Source organism: Chelonoidis abingdonii, chromosome 5 (assembly GCF_003597395.2).
Source record: "Chelonoidis abingdonii isolate Lonesome George chromosome 5, CheloAbing_2.0, whole genome shotgun sequence".
NCBI lineage: Eukaryota > Metazoa > Chordata > Testudines > Testudinidae > Chelonoidis > Chelonoidis abingdonii.
Window position 1 is genome coordinate 21854334 of NC_133773.1, and position 20946 is coordinate 21875279.

General features: G+C 47.7%; 1 protein-coding gene across 1 annotated transcript in view; it reads left to right on the forward strand.

Moving 5' to 3' along the window:
• Positions 1 to 20086, forward strand: part of HERC3 (HECT and RLD domain containing E3 ubiquitin protein ligase 3) — a 112024-nt gene extending 91938 nt beyond the window's left edge. Inside the window, exons 24-25 of the mRNA XM_032767485.2 lie at positions 1121 to 1223; positions 18511 to 20086. Coding sequence (XP_032623376.1) covers positions 1121 to 1223; positions 18511 to 18719 — 312 coding nt within the window. The 3' untranslated portion in view covers positions 18720 to 20086. The remainder of the gene's footprint in view (positions 1 to 1120; positions 1224 to 18510) is intronic.
• The last annotated feature ends 860 nt before the right edge of the window (positions 20087 to 20946 follow it).

The window sequence follows — 20946 nt, forward strand, 5'->3', positions numbered from 1 at the left end:
CCTCTAAATACAAGCATGTAAGCTAGTTTTCCCCTTTCCACACCTTATAAGTAGTACTGGGCATATGCTGTAGAACAATGTTTCTCAAGCTGCGGGTCACGACCCAGTACTGGGTCGCGGAAGGTAAGGCACTGGGTTGCGACAGCTCTGGTCAGCATCGCTGACCAGCCGTTAAAAGTCCCATTGGCGGTGCTGCTTGGCTAAGGCAGGCTAGTCTCTATCTGATACAACACCACGCTGTGCCCTGAAAGCGGCCAGCAGCAGGTCCGGCTCCTAGACGGGGGGGGCCACGGGGCTCCACGCACTGCCCCGTCACTGAGCACTGGCTCTGCATTCCCATTGGCCAGTTCCAGGGAACCGGCCAATGGGAGCTGGGGGGAGCGGTCCTTGTGGGTGAAAGCCATGTGTTGCCGCTTGCGCACCTCCACCTAGGAGCTGGATGTGCTGCTGGCTGCTTCCGGGGCACAGCACGGTTCACAGTGCCAGAACAGGCAGGGAGCCTGCCTTAGCCTCCCTGCTGCGCCGCTCACTGGAAGCTGCCTGAGGTAAGCCCATGCCACAACCCCATGTCCCAATCCCCTGCCCCTGCCCTGAGCCCCCCCCAACGCAGAGCCCCTTGCTGCACCCCAACTCCCTCATCCCTGGTCCCACCACAGAGCCTGCACCCCCAGCCCAGAGCCCTGACCCCCTCCCTCACCCCAATCCCCTGACCCAGCCCTGACCCCCCCAAACCTGGAGGCCCCTCCTGCACCCCAAGCCCCTCATCCCTAGCCCTACCCCAGAGCCTGCACCCCCAACCCAGAGCCCTGATCCCCTCCTGCACCTCAACCCTCTGCCCCAGCCTTGAGTCCCTCCCAAACCCCTCATCCCCAGCTCTGTTGGGTTGCGGGTATCAGCAATTTTCTTCAACTGGGTCACCAGAAAAAAGGTTTGAAAACCCCTGCTGTAGACAGTAAATTACCACGCATGGTATTATATGTATATCAGCAGTTATTTTTGGATTTCTAAACTGTGGATTTTATTAATTAAATACCTCCTGCTTAGGATTCTAAGGAAGCGGAGGTTAGTTGTGGACTATCACTTTCTCTCAAAAGAAAAAAGTTTGTGTCTCTTTTAACAGTGTGCCATCTACAAGGGGGACTACTCCACTACACACCCAACAGTGAGAATGTTCTGGGAAACCTTTCATGAATTTCCCATTGAAAAGAAGAAGAAATTTCTATGTAAGTATCTTGCAGTGGCATTAGCCATGTCTTGAAATTTTAGAACCACATTTGAACCTCAGCTATATTGGTGATATCTTGAGTAGCTGCACTGACTCTTGCTGTACAATCAAAGTGAAAAGGTTGGTGTCTTAAATAAGAACTAGCCAGAATAGCTTTTGCCTTTCTCCTCCTGTTCCTTTTCTCTCCCATGTTAAGCTTGACACTAAAAATCCCTGTAGTCCAGTGGTTCTCAAACTTATTTGGCTATGCACCCTCTTCCTTGTGTCTTAAGTCGCTTACGCTCCCACCTTCCCCCGTACATACATCGCCACCCTGCTCTGAAGGCAGCACCGTGCCAGCAGCAGCACAGAAGTGAGTGTGGCAATTTGAAAAGTGGTATTTGTCAATATCACTTTTCACAGCCAATTTTGCACACCATTGCCACCCTTACTTTTGTGCTGTTGCCACCCTGGAGCTGCCTGCTGGAGCCACGCTGCCGCCTCCTGGTGAGGATTGGGCAGAGGAGGGGAAAGGAGAGCCCAAGCCTGGGCTCCCAGTGAGGGATTGAGGGGGATGGGGAAAAAGGAGAGCCCAAGCCCAGGCAGTGGAGCTCTGAGCGTGCTGTCCCCTTTATCCCGTCCGCCCCCCCCCCCCACCTCCTGGGTGTGCATGGCCCTTCTACACAAGCCCCAGGGCTGACAGCTGGAGCTCTTAAAAAGAAAAAGAAAAAAGGCGCACAGCTCACACCTCCCTTGACACATTCCCAAGGAAGGCATGAAAAATAGAAAAAGTAGTAATTTCTCTGTAGTGGGAAGTGTAATGCCACTATGTTCCCGCTGTATACCGCAGAAGTACCCTGCTTTGGCAGGGGAAGCCAAAGCTGCAAATAGCTTTCCAAAGCTTTCAGTCCTGGTCAGCATGGACTTCCAAGTGAACTCAGTGACCTTAACCATGATCAAGGGTCTTTGGATGTTGGCCTATTCCTGAAAATCCTTCAGCTAAACGTTCCACAGTTGTAATCTGCCTCTAGGAGACACATCATCTCTCTTTTTGCCAGCTGCCTTAACATCAAAGGTTATGACCTTCTGAGTGACTTTCGGCACAGTAAATATTCTGTGCTGCCTATGTTAGAGCCAATCTTGCTGGGACAGAACCACTCCCATCTATTTCAGACCTCTGTGATACTGAGAGAGTTGGTCATTTCAGAGTGGCAAATGTGTACAAGTCACCCGGCTTACTCCAGGCTCTTATGGTCCCACACCCTACTGTCTGTGTTGGAGACTTTACTAGCCGCTGGGATATGGATAGTCTGATCAAAATGGAGTTGACTTTTTTGACTGAGTTTCACTCCATGACCTTCACCTTATCCATGATCAAGAACAACAGGGTACTTTTCATTCTGCCAGATGGAAATAAGACTACTTCCCTGGCCTCACCTGGACCATCAGTATAGGCAATCATTCATTTCAAGCTGTTAGCAGTGTATTGAAAAACTTTCCACACGGTCAGCATTGTTTGATCCTTATCAAAGTTGGAGTAATCATATCTATTGGGAGCACCAATAAAAGCCCTCACTGGAATTATTAGAATGCAAACTGGCCCAGCTTTACTCAGTTCATTGGCTGCTACATCACTTGTATCCCACACAACATCTCCACTGAAGACACTTACATGTGGTTCGTAAAAGCCATATGTGAAGCTGCCATGGAGTCAATTCCAAAAGGTTGCTGTGAGACATACCATTCCCTCCTACCTGAGGAGTGTGTAGAACTCCTTCTCAAGCCGTATGGAGAGTGTGGTGCCCAGGCATTGCCGCACATCTCTTGGACAACTTGAACGCTTCTGGAAGAGCAAGATGGGAGCAGACTATTGAGGAACGAAACATACTGAGATCCAGCTGCAAATCCTGGGCCCCCATCAGAAAAGTGTGGTGCTGCTGAGAAGCCTTCAGCACAGCACTGTTACTCAGTCTCTGCAAAGAGTATTTCTGCCGACCTGATAAATGTTACAAATGCGGATAAGGACAAAACGTTTGATGGAAGGGTGAAGAAGAAATAATGACAATACAAACAGAGCATACCAAAAAACAAAGAAGACCTCCAGCCTTTCACCACAGATTAAATTTAAATTGAAAACAGGTAATGTCTGTGGGCTTGGTAACCTCTCCCACAAATTCCTGAAGAACCTGGTAATAGCTAGCACAAAATGGCTAGCTATCTTTCTGTCTAGAGCCATCCAGGAGAATAAAATACTGAAGATTTGGGGCAGAGCAAAAGTAATAGCCCTGTCAAAACCTCGCTACTGACTGAAATATGTTACCAGCCCATCTCTTTGCTAAGCTGTATGTACAAATTACTTGAAAGGCTTATCCTTCAAAGAATTGTCTCCACCACTGACGGTATCCAAAGTGTAGATTTAAGCAGGTTTCAGATAAAACTGCATAATTGTCATCAAATACTGGCACAATTTTGTATACAGGTCTACTGTACAGACTGTCATTGGTCTACCAAAGTGAGTTGTCACAGCTGTGGAACTGTTGCAGAGAGACTACCTGTTCCAAGGTCTACTTGGACAAAAGACCAGCTCCTGGGGGTCCCAAAATAATGGTCTATCTCAGGACTCAGTTCTAGCAGTAACACTTTTCAACCTCTTCCTAAGTGACCTTCTCAATCAGGGCTGGCTCCAGGCACCAGCGCAGCAAGCAGGTGCCTGGGGCAGCCAATGAAGAGGGGGGGGCACGTCCGGCTCTTCGGCGGCAATTTGGCGGCGGGTCCCTCAGTCCTTCTCGGAGGGAAGGACCTGCTGCCAAAGAGTGAAGCAGTGCAGTGAAGCTGCCGCCGAAGTGCCGCCAATCACGATTGCGGCTTTGTTTTTTCCCCCTGCTGCTTGGGGCGGCAAAAACCCTGAAGCCGGCCTTGTTCCCAGTGCCACTGGCAAGCATTTTATTGATGCAGATGATAGCTGTTTGGCACTGCAAGACCAGGATTTCAGTGACCTAGGAGAAGTTCTGAATACCTTCAGATGATGGCCTGTTGTTCTAAAAGATGAAGACTTAAAGCTTGTACCAAAAAACACAGTTTCCAGCTGCTTCCAGATAGGCCACACCAAGGCCAATAAACAGTTCAGTATCTTTCTGAATGGACATAGGCTGGACCAGGACTCAACGTCTGTCCTTCTGTATCACACCTTGACTTTCAGGGAACACCTTCCCAAGACCTCGCTGGAACTAAAAACCAGAAAACTTCGTTCTGCCTGGGGAGCCAGGTCACAGACTCTAAGACACTCTGGGCTCATTTTGTGCTATTCTGTGGCAGAGTATTGTTCCTGGTGTGGCTGATTTCTGTTCACACAGAACTAGCAGACACTCAGCTGAATGAAACCATGCATATAACAACAGGAACCCTACCATGAGACTGACCAGCCTGTCTCGGCTGCCGGGTCCTGTCCACCATCGCTCCTCTTGACATTGTATGACAAGTTACTGTCCAGAATCTGCTCCTTAAGGTGCAAGACTCGCCACAACTATCTCTTTAAGGAGTCATTGAAAACTACACTCCATAGCATACTCCGTGCTTAGCCAGTATAACTCTGTCTCCCTCTAGTGTCTGGGCCACAGAGAGATTTGATTCTGCAACAGTCTAAACTAACAGACCTGTGTCTTTTTTAGCTCAGGTAGTAGAGGCTCTTGGTTTTAGATCCAGAAGTCCCAGCTTTGGTCCCTGCTGCTGCTGACCCCTTAGGGGCAATGGAGAGCACAGAAAAGAGACAAACTTCAGTTTCCTTCAAGTATAATACTACTAATAGTTGGTACCATTCTAATCAGCACCTCCCATGTTTTTGGTTTCTAAGCTGTTGGTAGTATGGCCAGGAGAAGGATATTTTTGTTTTTTAGACAAGTGTCATCTTTAAGGGGAAACACTGCGGCATGTCTCCTTTGGTGGATCAATGTGTAGATGATTTTGTAAATCAGCATGGCAGAGCGATTGGTAAATATTTGGTAAGATGTAGCTTGGAAGCTTCCCCTCTTCTGTGGCTATAGAAGGCCCTGATTTCCTCATGTGGAGGCTGCCTGTTGTTTCTTTCACCATCTTCCCTCCACCTCCCGTCTTTGCATGGATTCTTCTGGCTGAATAACCTGCCTTCCCAGCATGCCACCAGGGCTATCCAGAATGGGGGCCAAGTGGGGAAATTTTGCCCCGGGCCCTGCAGGGGCCCCCACGAGAGTTTTTCGGGGCCCCTGGAGCAGGGTCCTTCACTCGCTCCGGGGGTCCCAGAAAACTCTCGCGGGGGCTCAGCCCCCGGAGCTTCTTCCGCTCCGGGTCTTTGGCGGCAATTCAGTGGCAAGGGGTCCTTCCGCTCCGGGACCCACCACCGAAGTGCCCCGAAGACCCGTGGCGGGGGGTCCTTCTGCCCTGGAACCCGCCGCCGAAGTGCTCCAAAGACCCCTGCAGGGAGTCCTTCCACCCCGGGACCTGCTGCCGAAGTGCCAGATCTTGAAGACCCCAGGTCCCCTGAATCCTCTGGGCGGCTCTGCATGCCGCACCTCCAGACGTGCCACAGCTCCTCTTCTACCCACTGCACCAGTGGTGTACGTGAGTAAGCCTCTTCCTCTGGCCTGTCCTCATCTCCTGGCTACCATCCTAACCAAACCTCTCCCAATGAGTACTAGTAGGGGCTGTTCTCCTCACTCTTCTTGTTCTGTATCTATATCAGTTTAGACACCATTGGTGCAAAGCCCAGTGTGGAAGCAATTGTACTGATGTAAGCCCTTTCATACCAGTATAATTGGGTCCGTGACACAGGGGTTGCACTGATTTAATGCTTCTAAAATGGTGTAGTTAAACTGGTACAAAAAGATTGTGTAGCCAAGCTCCTCTGAGTTTCCAAGCCTGATGCTTGGTTCAGTGGCCACCCTCCCTTTTAACTAAACATCCAGGACTTGCTTGTAAACTCCTTTCCTGAGTCACTTACCCTGTTCTCCTGCTCCCTTCCTGCAAGCTGTCTGAGTGCCCTGGGCTGTGTAGAGAAGAGAGATGTTCCCTCTCTGAGGCTGGAGCAAAGGCCTTGTTGCAGGCAGGGGGGAACTTTGGAATGTTGCATGCTGAGTCGCTGGCTCCATGGCCAGATGACGGGAAAGAAAATGAAACACCTGGATTGTGAGCTGTGAAAAGGCTCTCTTTGCCCTCCAAGCATTGTGAAAATGGAGTTTGTTTTTAGCAAAGGGCTTTGCAGGTGCAATGGGAGGGCCAGAAGGGAGCTGAAATAGAAACAACAAGCAGTGAGTATACAGCATCCCCTTCCTCCCCTCAACTTCTCTGCAGGGACCTCTCTGATGATCTCAGCTTTCCTTTCTTGTTGATCCTTGGCTTCCGGGGTAGGCCTCTTGTAGTGCCTGTGCAAATGTGGTAGTAGAGTGGGATTTTCCAAAGCACTCAACATTGGCCAAACTTTGCTGCTATTGAAGTCTATGGTAAAGCTCCCGCTAACTTCAGTGGGGCCAGATTTGGCCCACTCCTGCATGCTTATGAAAAGCCCATCCTATAGCGCATGGCATTCCATGTCTCACCAGCTGCTGCTGGACCCCTCAGTTAATCCTTTAACTAGTTGTTGGAACTGCGCAAAGTGTGGCTCTCAGACGATTTGGTTTGTCCATAGGCAGAGGGGTTTGTTACAGAGGGTGAAACTCTTCCTCTCCCCTTTTGTAGATGTGAAGATGCAGAAGTCTGTAAAGTAAAACTGCTGAATTCAGCAGCACTTGGGCCCTGGTCCCCATAGAGCACTGTCAGCTCATGCTTTACACGCCATGTGGGCACCACGTCGGGGTCTGCATTCTTGCCAGTGCTTGCTGCCTCCTTTGCCAGTACACTTCCTTCCTCTTCCCTCCCGTGCCCCTTATTCTCCACAAAGCTGTACTGCCACCCTTCAAAGTGATTTCATGTCAGCGAGAGATCCACACGGAACCAGCGCTCTGGTCTGCTCTGAAGGCTGCACATATCTGTGTCCAGAGCTGTGCTGAGGTTCACACGGAGGGGCAGTCCAGCTGCCAGCATTTTTGCGAGGCTAACATTCAAATGAGCGAGTGTTTCTTTGCTTGCAATGGTAGCTTGCTTAGTGGATGATCAGGGGATGCTGCATATGAAAGATCTGGGTTTGAGCTAGAGTCTGGGAGTCTATTGTTTAAGGTCAGTACAACAGCTATTTATAACTGCCCTTGTTTATTTTCATATGACAGAGGCCAAGCTGCATATTTATGGCGTTTTTTCCATGTTCCAGTCCAGTCTCTTTGTGGTAGTTCTGCTTGGCAGACAGCCACCAGCCCACTGCTCAGCTGGCCCAGGGCACGGGGAGGGGACAAGCCTGGAAATATTTGCTGTCAATTTATTTTAACTGATTCCTTTTAACAAATCCAACATCACAGGGCCAGATTCCTTGCTGACGTCATGCCATTGACTGCAGGGCCAACTGGGCAGGAGGCTGGGGACACCATCAGCAGAGAACAGGGCCTGTAGAATAAGAATATCAAAGTTTTAAGGGTAAATCCTCCTCCTCTTGCAATAACTAAAACGCAGGTGGCAGAGAGTGAGTTTCAAATGATCAAACCCTTGTGAGATGTCATTGTTTCAGCTTGGAAGAGGGGACAGCTTCCCCGGGGAGCCAGATGGAAGTGGGCAAGTGACACATGTATGCACAGTCCCTGTGGGGATCTTGCTGGTTGCAGAGGGCATTTCCCTCCCTGTGTTTCCTGCTCCTTTCTCATTTTTGTTACCAAAGGACAGAGGCAATATTTGCCTTGGGTTACAATAATAACTGCAGCCCTCGGCGATTCCCTGCCAGGTCTGAAAGGGTGTGGGTAAGTCTTTGTGAAACAGGGGGACTGGCAGTGGGGACAGAAAGGAAAAGGCCAACAGTTACAAACGTGGGTGCCTAAAGTTAGGCACCTACACTCATATGTAGTGTTACAAACTGCCCTTCCTCTCCCGAGCAATTGAGCCACATTTGAGAGAGACCAGCTGGTTTTAACAAGTTATTGAAAACCACAACAGGATCTAAATATATGATCCTAGGTAAAATCTCACTCCCTGCTGGGTGGTCTGGCAAGGCATGCCAGCTGCAATCAGATGAGTCTGTTTCTCAGGCTAGAGTCTTTCCCTATGCCCCCCACACCACCCAGAGACCCTTTTAACACACCCATGTATACTCTAGGCCAGTGGTTCTCAACCAGGGGTACGCACAGGTCTTCCCAGGAGTACATCAACTAATTTAGATATTTGCCAAGTTTTACAACAGGCTACAGCAAAAGCACTAGCGAAGTCAGTACAAACTAAAATTTCATACAACAACTTGTTTATACTGCAATGTATACTATACATTGAAATATAAGTACAATATTGATATACAAAACTGATTTATTGTGTAATTATGAGGTAAAAATGAGAAAGTCAGCAATTTTTCAGTGCTGTGACACCTTTGTATTTTTATGTCTGATTTTGTAAGCAAGTAGTTATTAAGTGTGGTGAAACTTGGGGGTCCGCAAGACAAATCAGACTCCTGAAAGGAGGACTGTGGTCTGGAAAGGTTGAGAGCCATTGCTCTAAGCTACACATGCACTCTGTGACAGCACATACACAGCATCTCCAGACCTGCCTCAACCTTGGCTCCCTCAGCTACTAGAAAACGGAGAATACATACTAAAAAGATAAACATTAAAAACAAGAAAGGGGTGAAGGTGCCTCACCCTAGGTACTCAAGAGCATCTCCAGGTGCAGCCTGTATGGGGCTCTTCAGTGCCATAGCAATCCATCTCTCTTGGCTCACTGTCGGATTTTACCAACCTAGTGTCAGGCCATACTCACATTTTAGCGAGTATCCTCATACTGCTTTTTCCTTTCCCGTTTGGTTAATGCCATTTCCATATTGATTTGAAATGCCAAAGTAAATAACAGTCCCAGCATCAAGTTTGTGATTACGCTTTGAGTTACAACTGTTAGAGCAATTGTGTGCATCAGCATCACTACCTTAACTTGAGCATTTTGAAGCATTCTGGTGGGTTGGTCAACCTTCATTTGGATAGGTCCTGCAGATTCAACATGCAATTGTTTTAATGATTTAGGAGTTGACAAAGGAGTAATTTTAGGAGCAAAAGTAGTATTAACTTTGTGATTGCTAATGGGCAAGCCCTTAAAAGAAGCGATTCAACACATTTCTGTGGACTTACATTTAACTTAGAATAATAATTACCATTTATATCTTTAACAAATGTAAAATTAAACCAGCATTCACCATAGTACATGCTTCCATAAGTACTCCAACCTCCATCATACCAGGTTTCAGTTGGTACGGTAGATTCAACTGAACTGGCAGAAAAGGTTTGCCATGCACAAAAAGGCAATCTATTACTATCTGACTGAGGTGATCAATTATTTTTTTGTCAAAGTAAGTTGCGGGAGTGTATGTATTAGCAGGAGCGTAGTAAGCAAGACACAAGAAGTAATTCTTCCACTCTAGTCTGAGCTGATACAGCCTCAACTAAAGTATTGTGTCCAGTTCTGGGTGCCACATTTCAAGAAAGATGTGGACAAATTGGAGGAAGTCCAGAGGCAAGCAACAAAAATGATTAAAGGTCTAGAAAACATGACCTATGAGGGAAGATTGAAAGAACTGGGTTGTTTAATCTGGGGAAGAGAAGACTGAGAGGTGACATGATAACAGTTTTCAGGTATATAAAAGGTTGTTACAAGGAGGAGGGAGAAGAATTGTTCTTGCTAATCTTTTGAGAATAAGATAAAAAGCAATGGGCTTAAACTGCAGCAAGGGAAGTTTAGGTTGGACATTAAGAAAAACTTCCTAACTGTCAGGGTGGTTAAGCACTGGAATAAATTGCCTAGGGAGGTTGTGGAATCTCCGTGATTGGAGATTTTTAAGAGCAGGTTAGACAAACACCTGTCAGGGACGGTCTAGATAATACTTAGTTCTGCCATGAGTTCAGAAGACTGGACTAGAAGACCACTCAAGGTCCCTTCCAGTCCTACATTTATAAAGAGTTTCTATAAATTCTAAATTTCTGGGTCAAGTTGTCCTGCCAGTTACACTCGGAAGTCCTTCAAGGCTGCATGGACCTGGCTGAGGGCTAGTCTACACCGGGAGTGGTACATTGGCACAGCTGCACTGATGCCGTCTAGCAAAGGTGCTCTGTGCCAACAGGAAGGAGCTTTCCTGTCAGCATAATAACTCCAGCTCTGTGAGAGGTGATAGCTATGTCAGCGAGAGAAGCTGTCCTGCTGACATAGTGCTGTCCACACTATCACTTAGGTTGGTGTAACTTATGTTGCTCCAGGGGGTGGATTATTCGCACCCCCTAAGTGATGTACATTGTACCAAAGTAAGCGGTAGTGTAGACAAGGTCTCAGCCTTTGATGGATTTCAGAGCCAGCCTTCCAGTGTCCTTGATTCAGGGCCTTTTTCCTGATAATCCCCTTAGGCTTAGTATTCATCAACTTTCCCCATTTTTCTTGGAGTGAAGCCCAAGGGGCTTGTTCAGAGTCTACCATGAAGGGGTCTCTGGACCACTAAGGTCCCCTGTGGGAGGAGACGTAACTGCATACCTCTTCCTCTACCACTCTCTTTTGGTAGTGGCTCTAGCCCACCACTCTCTGTCCTCAAGAGACTAACATAGCATTCCCCACCTGTAGTGCAGGGTTGCAATCCCTGCTCCCAAGTGTTGTAGTTTTACAGAACTGCTAAAGTCCTCACAGGGGGCACCAAGTGTTATGAACTGCCTTCCCCCCCGGGCCATCCAGTCATGTTTGAGAGAGGCCAGTTGGTTTTAACAAGTTATTGAAAACGACAACAGGATCTAAATATATGGTCCTAGGTACAGCTACAGCAAGTAAGTAAAATCTCACTCCCTGCTGGGTGGATGAATCTGGTTCTTGGGCTAGAGTCTATCCCTACTGCCACACATACTACTCAGAAATGCTCTTAACACACCCATCTATACTCCTGATCCAAAAAGAGTTGAGAACTACTGCTCTGGGCTATGCATGCGCTCTGTGACAGCACATACACAGCATGTCCAGACATGCCCCAACCATGGCTCTTTCTACTGCTGGAAAATGAGAAATACCTACTGAAAAGATAAACGTTAAAAACAGGACAGGGGAGTGGTGCCTTATCCAGGGGGACACAGGCCTCTCAGGATGCGGCCTGTATGGGAGCTCTCCAGTCCCTTAACAGTTAGGCAGTTAGGGCAGCAGCTTGGTGTCTGTAGTTTCTCACTGAGACACATGACTAGAATTCAAGAAGCATGGCCTTAACGTGTCCAATATCACCCAGAGTCAGTAGCTCTCTGAAGCTGGAGGAGGGGTCACAGAGAGTAAGGCTGTAGGTGGCAGAGGTCATGCTGGGGTCAATGACGAAATAGTTGGAGGCAGCTGGGCTCATGGAGGGGTCACTGAGGGTGAGTCTGGAGACTGTAAAGTCAGAGCAAGGAAGGCTGGAGGTAGATGGGGGTCACACAGGGTCATAGAGAGGAAGCTCAGAGGTACTGGGGTCATACCAGGATCAAATAGGAAAAATGTGGAAGTGATGGGTCATGGAGGACAAATTTACCAGTAGTTATGGTCACGAAGGGGTCAATGAGGGTGGGTATGAAAGCAGTGAGGTCACATGGGGTCAAGGAGAGAAAGACTAAAGGTAGTGGAGTTTATGCAGGGGTCACTGACCCCCTTGTCACCCAAATTACCTGTAAATTTATTCTTTATGACCATCTGACCCCGACTCCAGATATTTCCTACTTGACACCAGCATGACCCCCTGTACCATCTGCCTTATGCTCTGACCTCACAGCCTCCAGACTCACCCTCAGTGGCCCCCTCCATAATCCCAACTGCCTCCAAAATTTTCCTCATTGATGCCTGCATGACCCCTAATAGCTAGAGCTTTTCCCTCTGTGACACTCCTGCTTCAAGAGCAGCCTGGTTTGGGTCCCAGCTAAGAATGCCAAATTCAGGACAGACTAGGAAACAGGTGTCTCTCTCTCTCTCTCTCTCTCTCACACACACACATGGTTTATTCCATTGTTAGGGGTCACCAAGCCAGTAACAAAGGTGAGCTTCTGTATCACTTAGACTAGATAAAAAGGAGCCAAAACAGTCCTCTGGAGGCAATCCAGCCCCTATCACCACCCAGACAACTGGATTTTTGTGATGTAAGGTTATTAAAACCAAAACCAGCACATGATCACTTTTTATAGTTCCAAAGAACCAGCCACACACCCCAGGTCAATATATAGCTCGTGCCTTACCCAAAGACCACACTTGTAGCCAATCCTCTGGTAATGAAAAGCTAAAAGTTAATTTAAAAAAAATGAGTTATTAAAAAGTTAAAATCAATCATATATGTTACAGTTGATTTCTGAGTTTGTTAGGGTAATAGCAGTGCTGTTAAACATGCTAGTTTGCAGTAAGTCTCTCTGGATCACCCAAAAAGAGTTGGGGTCATCAGTCCTTTATTCAAAGCTTCCCTTTGTTAGAAATTGGATGTGGAACAGGAATGAAGACAAAGAATGATGTCGCAGTCTGCAATGTATACCTCTTAGTCCAGGTGCATGGAAAGTTATTGACACAAACCTGGAGGCCTGGGTCACATGTCTTTGATCAATCATGAGGCATTCGTTGGCTGCATGCTCCTGAAGAGGCCTCAGAAGGGGTCCCTGGAAGAGCTGATTTGACTGTAATAGGCCATCAAGTAGGCTGGCTAGCCTAGGTATAAATCTGTCTTACCCAGAAACAACAGGTTTGAGATATAAGCACATAGCACAGTTTCATAACTTCATATGCAATGATGATACATCCAGCTAAACAAGATAATCCTACTTTGTAGGTTATAACTGAACACAACATACAAGATTTATCACAATTAAGCATCAGTGATAATATATTACTGTAAACATAATCTCCTTTCTTTCATACAGCGTCATATAGTCCATGACCCAGAATGCCTCCAAATGTTTCCTCATTGACCCACCATGACCCCCATTCGTTCCACCCTCTCTCTGTTGTTCTGTGTGACTCCATTCTTGCTCAGCACGCCCCGAGTGACCTCTGTTTCCTCCAAGTTATTCTTCTTTGATGATTACGTAACCCCCACTTTATCTAGCATTACTCCCTTGCCGCATGTGACTTCACTGTCTTCAGACGTACACTCATTCACACCTTCATGATCCCAACTGTATATAAATTCATCGCCAATTGGGGTCATGCAGCGTTCAAAGAGGGTGGGGAGCAGACCATGCAGGTCATCTGAGGACATGGACCCTGCAGCTCAGTGTAGTGGGGGTCACAGACAGATCAATATGGAAAACTTTCAAGGCAGTTGGGGTTGCTGAGGATGAATTTACAAGCAATTGTGGCCATAAGGAGTTCAGTCACGATGAGGATGAAACCAATGAGGTCATCTGCAGACACAAACTCTAGCGATGAATATGGGGGGGGGGGGCACAGAGAGGTCAATTTGGAATACTTCTAAGGCAGTTGGGGTCACTGAGGATGAATTTACAAACAACTAGGGTCATGAAGAGTTCAATCAGGGTGAAGATGAAACCAGTGAGGATACAGACCCTAGGGCTCAATATAGTCTGGGGTCACAGAGGTCAATGTATGAAACAATCAAGACAATTGGGGTCAGCTGGAGTCATGCAGGATGAATTTAAGTGCACTTCACCTGGGGTCACTGAGGATGCTTTTACAAGTAATTGGGGTCATGCAGAGTTCAATCAGGGTGAGGATCAGACCCTGCAGGTCATCTGAGGACACAGACGCTCAGGTTCAATGTAGTGAGGGTCACAGACAGGTCACTGTGGATACTTACAAGGCAGTTGGGGTCACTTGGGGTCACTGAGGATTCTTTTACAAGCAGTCGGGGTCATGCAGAGTTCAGTCAGGGTGAGAATGAGACTCTGCAAGTCATCTGAGGTCATGGACTCTCAAGCTCAATGGAGTGGGGGAAGTCACAGACAGGTCAATGTGCAAACTTTCAAGGCAGTTGAGGTCACCTGGGATCACTGATGATTCTTTTACAAGCAATTGGGGTCATTCAGAGTTCAGTCAGGGTGAAGATGAGACTATGCAGGTCATCTGAGGACACGGACCCTGCAGCTCAATCTAGTGGGGGTCACAGACAGGTCAATGTGGAAAGTTTAAAGGCAGTTGGGGTTACTTGAGGTCACTGAGGATGTATTTACAAGCAGTTGGGGTCATTCAGAGTTCAGGCAGGGTGAGGATCAGCTTTTGCAAGTCATCTGAGGACACGGACCCTGCAGCTCAATGTAGTGGGGGTCACAGACAGGTCAATGTTCAAACTTTCAAGGCAATTGGGGTTACTTCGGGTCACAGAGGATGCATTTACAAGCAACTGGGGTCATTCAAAGTTCAATCGGGGAGGATGAGATCATGCAGGTCATGTGAGGACACAGACACCCAACTTCAATGTTCAAGCAATTGGGGTCATGCAGAGTTCAGTCAGGGTGAGAATGAGACCCTGCAGGTCATCTGAGGACACGGACTCTCCAGCTCAATGTAGTGGGGGGGGGGGAGGGTGACAGAAAGGTCAATATGGAAAGATTGAAGTCAGTTGGGGGGTCACTTGGGGTCACTGAGGAGGCATAAACAAGCAATTGGGGTCATGCAGAGGTCACTCAAGTAAGGATGAGACCATGCAGGTCATCTGAGGACATGAACCCTGCAGCTCAATGTAATGGGGGGTCACGGACAAGTCAATGTGGAAACTTTAAAGTCACTTGGGGGTCACTGTGGATGCATTTACAAGCAATTGGGGTCATGCAGAGTTCAATCAGGTGAGGATGAGACCCTGCAGGTCATCTGAGGACACGGGCTCTGACGCTCAATGTAGAGAGGGGGTCACAGAGAGGTCAATGTGGTTACTTGCAAGGCAGTTGAGGTCACCTGGGGTCACTGAGGATGCTTTTACAAGTAATTGGGGTCATGCAGAGTTCAATCAGGGTGAGGATCAGACCCTGCAGGTCATCTGAGGACACGGACTCTCAGGTTCAATGTAGTGAGGGGTCACAGACAGGTCGATGTGGAAAGTGTAAAGGCACTTGGGGTCACTGAGGATACCTTTAAAAGCAATTGGGGTCATTCAGAGTTCAGTCAGGGTGAGGATAAGACCATGCAGATTATGTGAGGACACGGACCCTGCAGCTCTATGTAGTGAGGGTGTCACAGAAAGGTCAATGTGGATACTTACAAGGCAGTTGAGGTCACCTGGGGCCACTGAGGATGCTTTTACAAGTAATTGGGGTCATGCAGAGTTCAGTCAGGGTGAAGATGAGACTCTGCAAGTCATCTGAGGTCATGGATTCTCAAGCTCAATGTAGTAGAGGGTCGCCGACAGGTCAATGTAGAACCTTTCAAGGCAGTTGGGGTTACTTGGGGTGACTGAGGATGTATTTATAAGCAATTCGGGTCATGCAGAGTTCAATCAGGGTGAGGAGCAGACCCTGCAGGTCATCTGAGGACACGGACTCTCAAGTTCAGTGTAGTGGGGGGGGTCACAGACAGGTCAATGTGGTTTCTTTCAAGGCAGTTGTGGGTCACCTGGGGTCACTGAGGATTAATTTTCAAGCCATTGGGGTCATTCAGAGTTCAATCATGGTGAGGATGAGACTCTGCAGGTCATCTGAGGACATGAACTCTCAAGCTCAATGTAATGGAGGGTCACAGACAGGTCAATGTAGAAACTTTCAAGGCAGTTGGGGGTCACCTGGGGTCACTGAGGATGCTTTTACAAGCAATTGGGGTCATGCAGAGTTCAATCAGGGTGAAGATGAGACCATGAATGTCACATAAGGACACGGACTCTCAAGCTCAATGCAGTCGGGGTGACAGAGAGGTCAATGTGGAAAGTTTCAAGGCAGTTGGGGTCATGTGGGGTCACTGAGGAGGCATAAACAAGCAATTGGGGTCATGCAGAGTTCAATCAGGTGAGGATGAGACCCTGCAGGTCATCTGAGGACATGAACCCTGCAGCTAAATGTAATGGGGGGGGGCACAGCAGTTCAATGTGGAAACTTTAAACGCACTTGGGGTCACTGAAGATGCATTTACAAGCAACTGCGGTTATGCACAGTTCAATCAGGTGAGGATGAGACCCTGTAGGTCATCGAGGACACTAGACCTGCAATTTCCATCTAGTGTGTGTGTGTGGGGGGGGGGGGTGAGGGGGGGGGGCGGTGTCATAAACTGGTCAATATGAAAACTTTCAAGGCAGTTGAGGTCACCTGGAGTCCCTGAGGATTTATTTTCAAGCCATTGGGGTCATGCAGAGTTCAGTCAGGGTGAGGATGAGACCATGCAGGTCATCTGAGGATATGGACCCTGCAGCTCAATCTAGTGGGGGTCACTGGTCAATGTAGTTACTTTCAAGGCAGTTGGGGTCACTGAGGATGCATTTACAAGCAATTGGGGTCATGCAGAGTTCAGTCAGGGTGAAGATCAGACCCTGCAGGTCATCTGAGGACACAGACAGGTCAATGTGGAAACTATAAAAGCAGTTGGGGTCACTTGGGGGTCACTGAGGATACATTTAAAAACAATTGGAGTCATTCAGAGTTCAGTCAGGGTGTGGATGAGACCATGCAGATTATGTGAGGACATGTACCCTGCAGCTCTATGTAGTAGGGGGGTCACAGAAAGGTCAATGTGGATACTTACAAGGCAGTTGGGGTCACTTGGGGTCAATGAGGATTCTTTTTCAAGCAGTTGGGGTCATGCAGAATTCAATCAGGGTGAGGATGAGACTCTGCAAGTCATATGAGGTCATGGACTCTCAAGCTCAATGGAGTGGTGGGGTCACAGACGGGTCAATGTGCAAACTTTCAAGGCAATTAGGGTCACTTGGGGTCACTGAGGATTCTTTTACAAGCAATTGGGGTCATTCAGAGTTCAGTCAGGGTGAAGATGAGACTATGCAGGTCATCTGAGGACACGGACCCTGCAGCTCAATCAAGTGGGGGTCACAGACAGGTCAATGTGGAAAGTTTAAAGGTAGTTGGGGTTACTTGAGGTCACTGAGGATGCATTTACAAGCAATTGGGGTCATTCAGAGTTCAATCAGGGGGAGGATGAGACCATGCCGGTCATCTGAGGACACGGACCCTGCAGCTCGATGTAGTACGGGGTCACAGACAGATCAATAGTCAAACTTTCAAGGCAGTTGGGGCTACTTGGGGTCCCTGAGGATGCATTTACAAGCAACTGTGGTCATGCAGAGTTCAATCAGTATGCAGATGAGACCCTTCAGGTCATCTGAGGACATGGACTCTCCAGCTCAATGTAGTGGGGGGTGACAGAAAGGTCAATGTGGAAAGTTTCAAGGCAGTTGTGGTCACTTGGGGTCACTGAGGATGCATAAACAAGCAATTGGGATCATGCAGAGTTCAATCAGGGTGAGGATCAGACCCTGCAGGTCATCCGAGGACATGGTCTCTCAAGCTCAATGTAGTGGGGGGTGACAGAAAGGTCAATGTGGAAAGTTTCAAGCCAATTGGGGTCAATTGGGGTCACTGAGGATTAATTTTCAAGCAATTGGGTTAATTCATAGTTCAGTCAGGGTGAAGATGAGACCATGCTGGTCCTCTGAGGACACGGACCCTGCAGCTCTGTGTAGTGCGGGTCACAGAAAAGTCAATGTGGAAACTTTAAAGGCAGTTGTGATCACTTGGGGTCACTGAGGATACATTTACCAGCAATTGGGATTATTCAGAGTTCAATCAGGGTGATGATGAGACAGTGCAGGTCATCTTGAGTAAACGGACTCTCAAGCTCAATGTTGTGGGATTCACAGACAGGTCAATGTGGTTATTTTCTAGGCATTTGGGGGTCACTGAGGATGCATTTACAATCAATTGGATCCATGAAGAGTTCAATCAGTGTGAGGATTAAACTAAGGAAGTCATCCAAGGACACAAACACTCAGGCTGAATGTAGTGGGGCTCACAGGTCAATGTGGAAACATTTCTAGGCAATTGGGGTCTGCTGAGGTCATTGAGGATGAATTTGCAAGCAATTGGAGTCTTGGAGATATCATATAGGGTAAGACTTAAGCCAGGGAGGTCATCCAAGGACACAGACACTCAGGCTGAATGTGGTGGGAGTCACAGCAAGGTCAATGTGCAACAATTTCAAGTGGGTTCCTAGTTGACGACAGTATTTGTCCTCTAGTGTTTGTGCCTTCATTAGTGTGCAGCTTCCTTCTCAAAGTTATGTGTTTTGTTTCTGTTTCTCAGTGTTCCTGACCGGCAGTGACCGCATCCCTATCTATGGCATGTCAAGTTTACGTATCATCATCCAGTCCACATCAAGTGGGGAGCAGTACCTGCCTGTAGCTCACACCTGCTATAACCTCCTCGACCTGCCCAAGTACAGCAGCAAGGAGACCCTGAGCGTGCGGCTTACGCAAGCCATCGACCACTACGAGGGTTTCAGTTTGGCCTGATCGGCAAGAGACAGAAACAGACACAACAAATGGAGCAGGTTTTATTTTTGTACAGTAATGGATCAGAATGTTTTTTTAAAATATTAGAATGAAGGGACACACAGCCCCAGCATGACATTGTCAACTGTTTCTGGGATTTTAGCAGGGAGAACGTGTGCACTGAAGTCTCACACCCATCAAACAAAATCAGTTCATCCTTGTTTTGGTTAGTTGTTTTTGTCACTGGCAGTTGCTTGAAAATTTCTTCCCTCATCCCCAATTTTTTTCTTTCAATCATCTTAATTATTTTGATCTTTGCCACTCCTTGTGTTTCTGGCAATGGATGAAATGGTGATTTCTTTTTAAACTATCCACCTCTCCCTGCTTCACTCCTCTCTTCTCCTCCCCTCCAAATGCAAGCTGGTTCTTGCTTGCATAGAATTGCTACATCTCATGCCCACTACCCTCCTCTCTGCAGGACAGTTGGGTACTGGGGTGGGGGCACTATTGTGATGCTTGTCTCCAACCCCCACTTCTTATGGCACACACTCATTTTGTTTGCACAAGACTATGAATTCTCTGTTTTTGCTTTTGGTCTCCATTTTTGCTTGTATCTCCCTGCTTAGCCTTTTCAGAGGGCTCTCTTGGGGGCTAGGTCACTTCTTTTTAGTTCTGAGGAAGAACAAAATTTAGAAATTGGTTTCCCAAATTGAACCTCTACCCATATAGAAGCGCAATATACAAGTCTACAGTAGACCTAACCTGGTCCTAGTTTCTCTCATCTAAGGCAAATGATCCTGATCAAATGTGAGATGGCAGCTCCAAGAAATCACAATCAAATCAAATCCACAGGCTTGTATATGTTTGGCGTCTGGGAGGGTTAGTTTTTCAGTGCAACATTTCTACTGTCTACTTGCCACTTTGTGTTACTATTAAATGCTGGGACTTAAAGGCAATCTTTGTTATGAAGCTTTTGTTGAGCACATTTGAAATGTACATTAACACTTCTGGATAGGTAAGAAGATGAATTAACCATCCGTTTCTCAAAAGATTAGTGAGCCTTCTTTTTTCCCCTCCATGATCAGTTAAAATGGTGAACCAAGAAGCGGTGTAAATCTGTTGGAGAAAATGTACATATTTATAGAACCTACACTATTTACGTCCCATGTTTGGTATGTAGTATTGAGCTTGGCACCTCTCTAACAAAAGGTTGTAAGCATGGGTTTGTTTTTTTAAATGTGCGGATTGCTACATTGGTAGCCTGTCAGCCTCTTTATAATACAGCATTAAAGACAAATATACAGCCATAGCAAATGTTTGTTTTCTATGTGTGTGTGTGTGTACATAGGTCGATATTATGCAATAAATTTGATGTTCAATTCCCTGAGCATTAGCTCCCTTTGTTTGAAGATGTGGAAGAGGGATGGAAATATTCTGTGTGAGTTTTCAGCTTGGAGAGACGTGGTAGGAAAGGATGCCTTCCTCATTCCACTAGAATCTGCTCGCTTCAGTGGAAGTGCTGATGGTGCTATAAGTTCTCTCCCCTCTGCCTTTTCCTCTACACCAAGTGGTTTTATGGGTATATGCTATAACTAATGGCTTCCCTCCTGCATCAGAAAGACATGTTTGTCAGCTTCCCTTCAGCTGCACCAGTAATACGGACCAGACAACTCAATTATGTGGTGGGAGCACCTAAAGCCACCCCCCCCCCCAAGCAAACAGTGTGAGAGTCCCGCCCTCACAGCCCATATAGCCTAAATCAGGGGCGGCTCTAGACATTTCGCCGCCCCAAGCACGGCGGCACACCGCGGAGGGCGCTCTGCCGGTCGCTGGTCCTGTGGCTCCGGTGGACCTCCTGCAGGCGTGCCTGCAGAGGGTCTGCTGGTCCACCGAGGTCCACCGGAGGGAGCCTGCTTGCCGCCCTCCTGGAGACCGGCAGAGCGCCCCCGGTGGCATGCCGCCCCAAGCATGCGCTTGGCGGGCTAGGGCCTGGAGCCGCCCCGGCCTAAATAGCCAAGACCGAGAGAGGTAGTACTATTCCCATTCTATAGCTGGGAACTGAGGCAGAGAGCGAGACTTGTCTAATGTTGCAGAGAAGTCCCAGCTAACCTCTGTGCCATCTTTCTTCTTCTTGTACCCCACTTCGTCGAGTACTTTGGGAGCTGCAGAAGGGTGGGGCTAAGTATGTGCCTATTCCTGTCATCTTCTCTGGGTACTGTTCTGTCAGTGCACAAGCAATGCAGTAAAA